Source organism: Schistocerca gregaria, chromosome 7, assembly GCF_023897955.1.
Source record: "Schistocerca gregaria isolate iqSchGreg1 chromosome 7, iqSchGreg1.2, whole genome shotgun sequence".
Lineage (NCBI taxonomy): Eukaryota > Metazoa > Arthropoda > Insecta > Orthoptera > Acrididae > Schistocerca > Schistocerca gregaria.
In genome coordinates this window covers 61,871,797-61,884,482 of record NC_064926.1, presented here as the reverse complement: position 1 = coordinate 61,884,482, position 12,686 = coordinate 61,871,797, and the positions used below count along the sequence as shown (strand labels likewise).

General features: G+C 42.0%; 1 protein-coding gene across 1 annotated transcript in view; it reads left to right on the top strand.

Annotated features, from left to right (window-relative positions):
* Window positions 1-1,272: 1,272 nt before the first annotated feature.
* The window catches only part of LOC126281899 (semaphorin-2A-like), a 1,266,817-nt gene continuing 1,255,403 nt past the window's right edge, over window positions 1,273-12,686 (top strand). The window contains exon 1 of the mRNA XM_049981222.1: window positions 1,273-1,512. Coding sequence (XP_049837179.1) covers window positions 1,350-1,512 — 163 coding nt within the window. The 5' untranslated portion in view covers window positions 1,273-1,349. The remainder of the gene's footprint in view (window positions 1,513-12,686) is intronic.

The following is a 12,686-nucleotide window of genomic DNA, read 5'->3' as shown; positions in this document are numbered from 1 at the left end:
CAATTTTCTCGCCAGAGCATTGCCATAATTGCTGGAAAACGTCCCGATCCCTACAAGGCAACGCACGTGGTTCCAAGATGACGGGCCGCCGGAACATTTCAGTCGTCGTGTGCGTCGATTCCTGGACCGACGGTTCCCAGAAATGTGGATTGGCAGAGGTGGTTCTGTACCATGGCCTGCTCGATCCCCGGATATGTCCCCTCTGGATTTTTTGTGTGGGGAGCGATGCGCAACCTTGTTTACGCAACTCCTGTTGCATCAGAAGAGGATCTGATTGCCCGGATAGTAGCAGCAGCTGGAACAATTCAGGATACTGGCTCTGAGGACTATGCGACTTAAATTCTGAAGTCATCAGTGGCCTAGAACTTAGAACTAATTAAACCTAACTAACCTAAGGACATCACACACATCAATGTCGGAGGCAGGATTCGAACCTACGACCGTAGCGGTCGCCCGGTTCCAGACTGTAGTGCCTAGAACCGCACGGCCACTCCGGCCGGCAATTCAGGATACTCCTGGGGTTTTTGCCCGTGTCAGACAGAACATGATCGGGCAGTGCAACCTTTGTTTACGTGTCAATTGAGGCATTTTTGAAAATCTACAGTAATTGAAATTGGGTTGTGTTAATGTGTTGTCTCTTGGTCAGAAAAATGGAAATGTGTTTCTTGGTTTAATTAATTTGCCGGCAGTGAAATCTTCCTCTACCGGTTTATTACTCCTCATAGGAAAAAATGACATTAGGCAAAAATATTTGTTTTCGTGTCCCCTACAACCTGCCCGAGTTTGTCTATTTAAATACTTTTCACCCTGTATAATCAGTATTAGGGTATTACAAAATTGTGATAAACGTAATAATCTTTTGAAAATAATTTAGTTTTGTGACAGAAACAGAAACAGAATCAAATCGATTGTTTTTTTCCCCTCAGAAAATTTCGTTTTACCCTTAAGGAGGTAATTTGTCCCCGGTTGGGTACGACTTCTTTAGATTGTGACAGAACTACACACCGGAATCCCGCGCCACTAACAGTTTACGCAGTCTACTTGGGCGGTGCTGCAGCTGTTCATCCCTGGTGCAGGTGGCCTGCGGGGGCGTCACACTGCCTGTGGGAAGGGTGAGGCCGCAGCAGCAGGCCGCTCCACGTCCGCGACCTACCGCACAGGTGGCCGTGTTACTTCGCCGCCTCGGCTCCACTCGTGCGTTTCCGCCGGCGGTCGGGCGCGGCGCGCGGCGTGGCGCGCTGCTCGGACGACGCGCCCGCGGCAGGCAGTCGGCGTCTGCAGGGCGTCGTGGTAGGGCTGCGGCACGGGCGACGTGGCGGTGGCATGAGCTGGTGAGCGCGCGGAGCACGATGTCGCGCCGGTGTCGCTGGCAGGGCCCGTCCTGGGCCAGTCTGCGGCTGCTGCTGGTTCTGCTCGTGGCAGCCAGCCCAGAGTGGGCGGCGGCCCGCCGACACAGGTCTGCGGACGTCTTTGACGAGGAACTCCACGTGCACCATCTCAGGCACCACAGAGGTAGGACTCGGAAAGGTCGCCACTTTCATTTTTCACGAGACGATCGCATGAGCAGTTACAGTGCCCTATCCAGTTTCTACTTATCAGTGGTCATCTTCACACTGACTATAGGCAAAAAGAGGGGAGAAATGAATCATTACAGAACTCATAAAATGTACCATTAAACATCTACGTAAATATAAAAAGGAATGAAATTATACCTAAAGGCACCTTCTGCAATGGGTTCCCAAGGTCTCGTGACCAGTATGAAATACAACAGCAGGTATTGGTCAAACGTTTGCATACATAGTGAAAACCTCTGTTTGTTCATACACGTATCTACTTCTTTTCCCGTCTATCTCGCCCAGCCCAAATTTTTTTCTTTCCAAAAGCAAGAGTGAAAAAAATAAAAATGTCTCAAGCAAATATTCTTTAACTATCAGGAGGCCATCACCCAGGATGATTGCCTTTTTGCATGGCGATTCATCTTATTTACGGCCTGAAAGATCGGGTTTAAAGTCAATTGTTCCAGCATGCAGTTCCCAATCGCCCACTTGTCATATACATGTACATCCATACTCCGCAAGCCACCTGACGGTGTGTGGCATAGCATCATTTTTGATAATCCGGTCCGGATGAACCGCCCGTAATAAGGGGCCTAACATAAAAGTCCTACTGGGGCCCTAAATTGGAAGCTAAGTAAGCATTCTTACCTACTTACTACATTAACACAAGTTCTGCCTGTCGGGCTAGGATTCGAACTTGCTACCTTAGCGGCAGCGCGTTTCCGGACTGAAGCGCCTAGAAACGCTCGGCCACAGCGGCCGGCTCGCTGCGTGTTAGAAAGCAAAAATAAGCCACCACAAGCAAGGAAAAATTGTCACTCTCCCGTTCTCGTAAAATTCATTAAATGAAAAAATTCATTAAATGAAAAATTCATTAAATGAAAAGACAAGCTGTTTCGCGTACATGTTCCCTCGTTCCTTCTCAGTATACCAAGGAAAACGATGAATTATTTTATTCAGATAATTTTAGCGTATATTCTGAAAACACGGATACATTCACTGCGTCATGTATAATTTAACTATCCGTTCTTTACATGATATTAAATCAAGAACACATTCAATATATATTATTCTGTCCCGGCGCTTGTATAAGAGTTACGTCAGTCGGGAATAGATTCAGTCCAAGGACTGGCACATAGAAATCTTCATTCAATTCTCCTTCTTCCTCAGCGCCTTCTTCTGTGCTGTCCAGGACTTTGTGACGTCTTCTTCGCCGCGGATCCCACCTCCTTCCCTCGTCCTCTAGGTTAACACTGCGTGGCGGCTCTTAAACTCAGATCCAGCAGATTTTCAAGAACAATTAATAATATGATTATACCTCACTTGAAGCCCTAACAGGATCAGCAAGCCTTTGTAATGCACATTACCACGTTTAATTGAACACTTTACCTATGGATGAAAAAGAGCATGCATGGCTCAAATAGTTGCACTTCTAACTTTCCTCGTTATGAAGATATGAGCAGCAGCACGTCATTCTTAAATACCACCCTGTATTTTTTATGCAGCAGTCCATTTCCATCCCTCAAGGACTATTGAATAACGTATCACAGTGTACTATTCACGTAAACCTGACGCTGATAAAACATATTGCCTTTGACTCTACTGTATTAGCACACATTGCGCCTTCCTGGAGCTGACAGTAAACAAATGGAATCGCGAGGAAAATGCATACCGATCATTCACTCAATCGTCTTCAGTTTAAAGTTAATGCAAGTACAGTGTACACCAACAAAGAGAAGCCATAGAATGCTACACAACGTTTAAAAGTACTGCAGTATTCTATTACATGTGTCCGAGTCGTAAATAAAAAAAAAAACATTGTTGCACTTACTGTTCTACTAACTTACACTCTTCATACAGCTAGACACTTGTTAATGGTTGGTGGTACCTAAACAACATTTACTTGATAAATTTATTTATTTATTGTTCTTCTAGGCAAGAACTCATTGCAGGTGGTCAAGATAAATGGGACGCTTTATATAGTATTGTTGACAACGCAACGGAAACGACTTGTATTAGGTGCCATTAGGTAAAAATTTATCCTGTTTTGTTAATACGTAGATAGTTACTCTGCAAAGTCTATGAATTCTGTAATTATTTTTTGTGTACGCGTTTTATCTTTTGGCAGTTCTCAGATGACCAACGGGTGGTCAGAATCCGTCACGGCATTCTGAGATGCTGTTGTGACTGTGTTTCAAAAATATAAAAATAAAGAAAAAACATAATCAGCCACATATACTCCATGGATATCACGTCACTTTTCCCCATTCTTTCCCAAATGCCATCACTGAAAGATAACATCTGACTATGATCAACTGAAATCGAAAGGGACTACTGAGAAAACAGCAAAAGGCCCGTCACTGTCGTCACATGCGCCGTTAATGGAAAATCCACAATTTGAAAGTACTACAAGAACTTATCAGATTTCTCGTAGTGATTGCAGCAATTAGCACTTGAAGTAGTTGATTAATACGTTCATGAAGATACATGGAGTTAAAGGGATCCGTGCTGACGTCTGCCATCCCAGACACAAAAAAGTGACGATATTTTACGGAATTAACGTTCCAGTCACCTTCAACACTGTAGCTGGAAGTGACGTTCGGAATTGTCAGAGCTAGTAATCAGATTTTATAAAGGATTATTGGTAGCGTTTCACCGTTGTTACTCGACAACTTGGCACCCTCAGTAAGCTCCACCGACATATTCGCCCACTTTCCAGTAGTGACTAGTTTGCTACAATGTATAGATTTTCCTCATTTTCGTTTTGAGCTCCATTACTTTTCGCAATAAATATTATGATTTCGCGTTCTTAATACAATGAAAGTGCAGTTTATTCCAGTTACATTGCTGTTTATTTCCTTATTGTTAGTAACTTAACACAACTAATAAATTATCGCAGTATCACAACTGCAAACGAAAATAGAGAATAAGGAAGAGCCAGCTACAAAGTTACGTAATTTGTGGAAGTTCATCGTTCTCGTGTATACGGGAGGGCGACCGATGGTATATGTAAAGAAGACGAACCACCACATCCGTATCATTGAAGAATTTTATTCCAGACAACTAGTTTATACGATACATCAGCAATGTATAGCCTGCCACTTTCGTAGAGACAACACGATTATACACTACTGATATATGCAATCCGCGACAACTAGCATTATATGGGTTCTACGGTACATGGGCCAAGGAGTGAAACGTTCTTTTGGTTCGTAATGAACCTGAAGATGGCTTAAGCGTAGCGCCGAAACTAGTCGTTTGAAATAAATTTCTTTGATGACATGGCTGTGGTGGTTCGCTTTTTTTACCTAATTTACGTAATGTCTTTTTATTATGTCTGTCACAAGATTAAGGACGACGTTAATATCAAATATATACACATGATACTGGTTCATCTTCTGCTGTTGGAAACGCATGCATAGCTACGTTGATTCGGAGAAGAAGGGCTTCTCTTCCGTAATTTTTTTTTTTTTTTTGAAGGATTGCATGAACTGCTCGCGTGAAACGAAAGTAATGAATATATCTTCTAAGAGTAAAGGTTTAAGCGACGCAGCAAACTTCGGGTATTTTCTAGAAAGACTGTCAGTACCATGAATTAAAATTTTCAGTCAATGCCGAAAAGGAATCCAAATATGCAAGTTGGATGTTAATTATGGAATTAAAACGGAAATTGCTGCTACAAGCTGGTTGTGGGGTTGGCTGATAAAGACAAGAAGAGGAATTACCAAAATATCGTATAATATGAAATCAAAAATTTTTCTGGATGCCTGTGTTATCTGTCCACTGAAACAACTATTTATACATTCCGTGAACACTTAAATTTAAATTATGGAATTTATTTCTTGATTTTTCGAATCCATGGTTCAGCTCATGTATGGCTTTGTTCGTATATAAGAAAGAAGATGCAGAATGTTACTTAGTTTGTTGTTAATTGTCATGTTATACACGGCAGCTTTTCAAACGGAGGGTCATATCTTTCTATGGGTTGGGTATTGACATGACAAATATTTGCTTTTCGTAATTTTTAGCCTGGTGCTGCTCTTTCGACAATAATGTTAACATTGTTCAATTGTGCAGCGTAAGATGAATAACTATAACCAAACGCTGCTTATAGGTACTGATTATAGTTTTCCGTGTTTTGTTGCAAGCGCTGTTACCAGTAATATGTTGACGTACTAGAAACTCCGGTTTGGTTCCAACAATTTTTGAAGAATTCAACGAGTTAAATGTTTTCTCTGCATATTCATATCGAAAAAAAATCCAGGCCATTTTAAAACAGTCATAAGCATAGGGCGCGAGAAAAGAATGTTTTTGTGTACAGACGACTTTGTCACTGGTAATGATTTATATATAATTTGCGATAGTGTGTTGTAATTGACCATAGCGTATGTTTGCAAAATAATTTTCAGGAGAACTGAGAAATTATCATTTAAAATAGATTCATTATACTTTTGCCCGAAAATGGAACATGTAAAACATCTGTCGTTAAAATTGCACTAAGAATTTGCAGAACTGTTGTGTTAGACGAATCACAAACGCAAAACACTTTTTACCTGGTGTTAAGTCAGAATGTGCGTTATCAATGGATTTAGCAATGGCAGTTCTCGAACCTTTTTCTACCATTTATTTCTGAGAACCTTCATTTTCAACAATGGTGCTTATTAACGTAAAATGTGGCTCCATCGAAAGTGTCATGAAACCAGGAGCGACGGACATTTAGCCGTGCATGCAACTAATGTGCCAGAATAAAGACAAATTTATGTTTATATATAATAAGCTTTGTTATATCCAAATCGTATTTTATGAATGAATAAATGTTGCTTTTTGTATCAAATTTTATAACGTACCACTTTTTGATCTTGTGTATGTTGGTGTTTTAGTCTACTACTTTATTCATAGTTCTTTAACGATTCCTTTACCTATTTTAAGTATTTTTTTCAGGTATTGTTCGAGCACAAAAATTAACTCGGTCGTTGGATAGTTATCATGCAGAAACATAGAAAATAATACATGCGTTGTTTTATATGCAATTAATACCAATTACACTTACGACAGTAAAGTGAGGATCGCAAAGAAATACACTAGTACTCAGGGTTTCCGATGACAAAATTCGAGAACACCTATTCCGCAACATAACGCATATCGGTACGCATGCGCTGCCCAATATGTTCCAAAAAGCCACTAATGAAAACGAGATTCTTCCGAGGCTGGTACCTGTGGTTCTTTTGATTATAGGATTGTAGGGTAAAGTGTCCTGGCTACTTCTTGGGCTAGAGACCATTCGAGGATCCGCTCAGTGTCCTTATTCTACAGTACAGAATCAAAGTTTAAATATACTCACTTCCTTCGGCTTAAGCAGATGAAGCAAATCGGTTGCTTCCTTTCTGCATTTGATGTGGTTTACGGTGGGCCCCATGGGCGTTATGGAGGCGTCAGTAGTTTATGGGCGGTTCCTTAGAAAACACCAAAAAAATTCTTTTCCAATTTTTCGTACCCAAAACGAACAGCGGGTTCAAAGACGGTTATGTACACAAAATGGGTGAAATTTTTACGATGTATTTCTGCAATCTCGATCTCTAACTTCATATCTTCATCCGTTTCCCAGATGCAGAGGTTCAAAATCACCTTATCTCTGTATGTAAAATAATCACGCAAAATACGGTATGAGGTGAAAACAAAAAAACATTGATTAACGGTATATTCTATAGGCATTTATCTAGAACTGCCGTCTTCATGTTTTCAGAAATCTTTATTAGTTGTTTAGTTCATAGAAGACCCCCAATAAAAGCATTTTTAGCATTTTTAATACAAAAACCGAGCTTCTGATTTCAAGAATGTTGTGCACAGCAAATGGCTAAAATTTTTGCAGTATCCCTAACATCTCTATCGCCAACAAACTTGAAAATTTCTGAGATATAGAGGTTGAAAGGTATTACCTTGTGGGCGGCTTCTTAGAGAAACACACAAGAAAACGTTTCTTTACCATTTTTTATACCAAAACCGCGCCGATTATTCCAAGACGGCTATGCACAGCAAATGGCTGAAATTCTTTCATTATATTCATAAGACCCCGATCTTTAACAACCTTGAAAACTTTCTAGGTATCTTTAGCCGTTCAAAGTTACCTTACCTGTACACGTAAAATATGCACATAAAATCCGATGAGGCGAAATCTAAATAATAAATAAATCCATCTAACTGCTCCAATTTTAACGGTACATTCCCTAGGCATTTATCTAGAAGTGTCAGCTCCCCGTTTTCAAATATCTGTATCCGTTATCGAGAAACACACCAAACACTTGGTTTTTGGGTACCAAATCCGAGTCGCAACGGCTATATATATAGCAAATGAGTCTAATTTTTACGATATATTATTGATATCCTGATCTTGAACAAATCTCAAAATTTTCTTGATATCTTTTTCCGTGTCCGAGATACAGAGGTTCAAAAGTACCCTACTTGTACACGCAAAATGCGGACGTAAAATCGGATGTGAGGTGAAAACGTAGTTTAAAGTGATATATCAGTGAGAAATATGCTGTAAACTGTCTTCGTTATCATGGTAAGGGTTCTGGAAGTCCCACGGTGTAGTTCTGAAGCACGTGCAAAATTTATGTGTACTTAAAACCCGCTCTGAATTATACAATTAGTTTTGCGTTATTTCCATTTCACATAGGTAAACTGTAAAAATTTTACTTACTCAGTGAGTCATTTTCATTAGAGTGTCGTGCCCTGCTGTGGTAGGGCAAAGAAGGGAACCAGCGGAAAATGCTCCTACTGGAGCAAAAAGAAGGGGAATATGCTACTGTTAGAAACACGCTGTCTGAAATGTGGGGTAACAGCTGTCTCATTCTACGTTCCTCTAGAAATGTTCTCAAAACTTTTGGCATCCGAACATAATCGCACTAATTTATGCTAAGTGAAGAGGAGGCAGTGGTAGTGGTAAAGAGGCAGAAAAGTACTAAAATATTGAAAGAAAGTAGAGAATGGTTGTCCTAGAGAAGGAGGGAAGGAGACAATGGCAGTGTGGGGGAGAGAGAGAGACACACTGACAGTGGAACATTATTGACAGTGATAGAACAGTGTTAGCAAAAAGGTGAAGGATAATGTGCCACTGGCAGATGAACGAAGAGTCAGAGAAGGAACCGTACCGTTCTTCGTTGTGTACAGTATATCTTCCGTTACTCCAACGTAGTATAGTTTACAGACTCTCAAGGGTTTATCGGGCCAATGTTTTGTACTTTCTTTGTGGATACATTAGATTTCCTTAGTATTCTCCTGGATGAGGTACGGAATATATTGCTTTCCCCTCCTTATACCTCACGAGGAGATCACGAATGTAAAATTAGAGAGATTCGAGCGCGCACGGAGGCTTTCCGGCAGTCGTTCTTCCCGCGAACCATACCCGACTGGAACAGGAAAGGGAGGTAATGACAGTGGCACGTAAAGTACCCTCCGCCACACATCGTTGGGTGGCTTCCGTAGTATAAATGTAGATGTAGATGTAGACGAATGGAAAATGGAAAATAGTAAACTTTGGCGGTCAGTCGATGAATTTGTGAAGCAGCAACGCAATTTCACCGCGGAGCTGGCAAGGATAGTAAACATGCCATACCAAGGCATAAAATCTTCGCGAATTTCATTCCGTCTGCTCAGTTGGACAGTATCTACACCTCGCACACAGTTGCGTGAACAATATAAGCATATGTTATCATTTGAGGGAGGACGTGTAGTTGGGCTCAAAGAAGCCGATTGGGCTAATCGTTCTACATTTCAATAAGAGCGATGTCACTATTTGACAATGTTGGCAGGAATGGGCGAACCATGGTCGAACACGGCATCAACAAGGAGAGGCACTCAGAGCCCCGGATTCACCATTATTGTCTATCCGATGTCCAACCGGTGCTTCAGTAACCACCAGGACAATTTACAGGCGGCTCACAGAATGAGGTCTGAGGTGACGGTGCCCCTTGCGCCAACTACCTTTGACCTCCACCAGCATCGCCGTTTGCAGTGACGTCAGACATATTCGGCCTTGAATCTCATTGACTCGGTTACAACTGTCTTCAGTGATGAGACCCACATCCAATAGAGCCTCGACGGCCAATGAAGACGTGTCTGGTGACGCACCCGACAGCGACTGGATACTAACCTGATTGTCTCACGCCATACGGTCCAACAACCCGAAGTGATGGTCCTGGATGCCATTTATTTTCAGAGTAGGACCCCTTTGGTTGTCATCCGCAGTACCCTTACAGCACAGCTGTACGATAATCTACCTCCCGTTTTGTTGCTCTTCGCGGCAAGCCATTCCGTGCTCACACTTCAGCATGGTGGTGCCAGTTCGTGCGTCGTCAGAGTTTCTACTGTCTTGCTGCTTACCGAGCCCTTCCTCGACCATCAAGGCCGCCGAATCTGTCTGCAGTTGAGAACGTTTGGAGTATAACTGGCAGGACCCTCCGTCTGACTCGAGATTTTGACTATCTAAGGCCACAGTAGGACAGAATTTAGCACGATATCCCTCATGATGACACTCACCAACTATATCAATCAATGCCAAACCGAATAATTGTCTGCATAAGGATCAGTTAGTGAAGCTGTTTCTCTTGAATAAATCATTCTATTTCTCTGAAATTGCAGTCTTTGTTTGCTTGTACATGTACATCACATCTCCAGATTTCCGCCTCCTTCGGATAATTATTTACCAGCCGGTGTGGCCGAGTGGTTCTAGGCGCTTCAGCGCGGAACCGCGCGACCGATATGGTCGCAGTTTCTAATGCTGCCTCGGGCATGGATGAGTGTGATGTCCTTAGGTTAGTTAGGTTTAAGTATTTCTAAGTTCTAGGCGACTGATGACCTAAAATGTTAAGTCTCATAGTGGTCAGAGCCATTTGAATCATTTGATAATTATGTCGCACCCTTTCGTCCTTCGAGTGTATATATTGCAATCAGTAAGGGCCTTAAGTCATTCCCTGGGTGCACTTTCATAATTATTTTTGCATATCTTCACTTTTTTTCTTGAAGAATGGCGTGTTGAGCTCTGTCTGCAGTGACTTCCTGAACGCAGTAACAAATCTGGTTCGATACCCGGTATGGTCGTATAGTATTCACTAAACGACAGTGCGGGATTATACAGGGTGGTCCATTGATAGTGACCAGGTCAAATATCTCACGAAATAAGCGTCAAACGAAAAAACTACAAAGAACGAAACTTGTCTAACTGGGAGGGGAAAACCAGATGGCGCTGTGGCTGGCCCGCTAGATGGCGCTGCCATAGGTCAAACGGATATCAACTGCGTTTTTTAAAATGGGAACCCCATTTTTTATTACATATTCGTGCAGAACGTAAAAAAATGTGTGTTTTAGTAGGAGCACTTTTTTCGCTTAGTGATAGATGGCGCTGTATTAGTCACAAACATATGGCTCACAATTTTAGGCGAACAGTTTGTATAAGGTAGGTTTTTTAAATTAAAATACAGAACGTAGGTAAGTTTGAACATTTTATTTCGATTGTTCCAATGTGATACATGTACCTTTCTGAACGTATTATTTCTGAGAACGCATGCTGTTACAGCATGATAACCTGTAAATACCACATTAATGAAATAAATGCTCAAAATCAAGCCCCTCAACCTCAATGCATTTGGAAATATGTGTAACGACATTCCTCTCAACAGCGAGTAGTTCGCCTTCCGTAATTTTAGCACATGCATTGACAATGCGCTGACGCGTGTTGTCAGGCGTTGTCGGTGTGTCACAATAGCAAATATCCTTCAACTTTCCCCACTGAAAGAAATCCGGTGACGTCAGATACTGGGAACGTGCGGGCCGTGGTATGGTGTTTCGACGACCAATCCACGTCATGAAATATGGTATTCAGTACCGCTTCAACCGCACGTGAGCTATGTGCCAGACATCCATCATGTTGGAAGTACATCGCCATTCTGTCATGCAGTGAAACATCTTGGAGTAACATCGGTAGAACATTACGTAGGAAATCAGCATACATTGCACCTTTTAGATTGCCATCGATAAAATGGGGCCAGTTATGCTTCCTCCCATAATACCGCACCGTACATTAACCCGCCAAGGTCGCTGATGTTATACTTGTCACAGCGATCGTGGATTTTCCGTTGCCCAATAGTGCATATTATGCCGGTTTAAGTTGCTGCTGTTGGTGAATGACGTTTCGTCGCTAAATAGAACGCGTGCCAAAGTTTCTCTTGTGCCCAAAGGTAGAGCTGTATACTACGATCAAAGTCGTCGCCATGCAGTTCCTGGTGTATAGAAATATGGTACGAGTGCAATCGATGTTGATGTAGCATTGTCAACACCGACGTTTTTGAGATCCCTTATTTTCGCGCAATTTGTCTGCTTCTGATGTACGGTTTAGCAGCGACAGCAGCTAAAGCACCTACTTGGGCAGCATTATTTGTTGCAGGTCGTGGATGACGTTTCACATGTGGCTGAACTCTTCCTGTCTCCTTAAATAACGTAACTATCCGGCGAACGGTCCGGACACTTGGATGATGTCGTCCAGGATACCGAGCAGCATACATAGCACACGCCAGTTGGACATTTTGATAATAATAGCCGTACATCAACACGATATCGACCTTTTCCACAATTGGTAAACGGTCCATTTTAACACCGATAATGTATCACGAAGGAAATACCATCCGCACTGGCGAAATGTTACGTGATACCGCGTACTTATACTTTTGTGACTATTGCAGCGTCATCTATCACAAAGCAAAAAAAGTGGTCCAACTAAAACATTCATGTTTATTCACGTACTACACGAATATGTAATAAAAATGGGGGCTCCTATTTTTTAAAAACGTAGATGATATCCGTCTGACCTATGGCAGCGCCATCTAGCTGGCCAACGATAGCACCATCTGATTTCCCCCTTCAAGCTAGACGAGTTTCATTGTTTGTAGTATTGCTGGGGCAAGAGTCCGGATGATTGACTGATCTGGCCTGTAACACTAACCATAACGCCTTATCTGTTGTGGTACTGCGAACAGCTGAAAGCATGGGGAAGCTACGGCCGTAATTTTTCCCTAGGGCATGCAGCCTTACTGTATGATTAAATGATGGTGGCGTCCTCTTGGGTAAAATATTGCG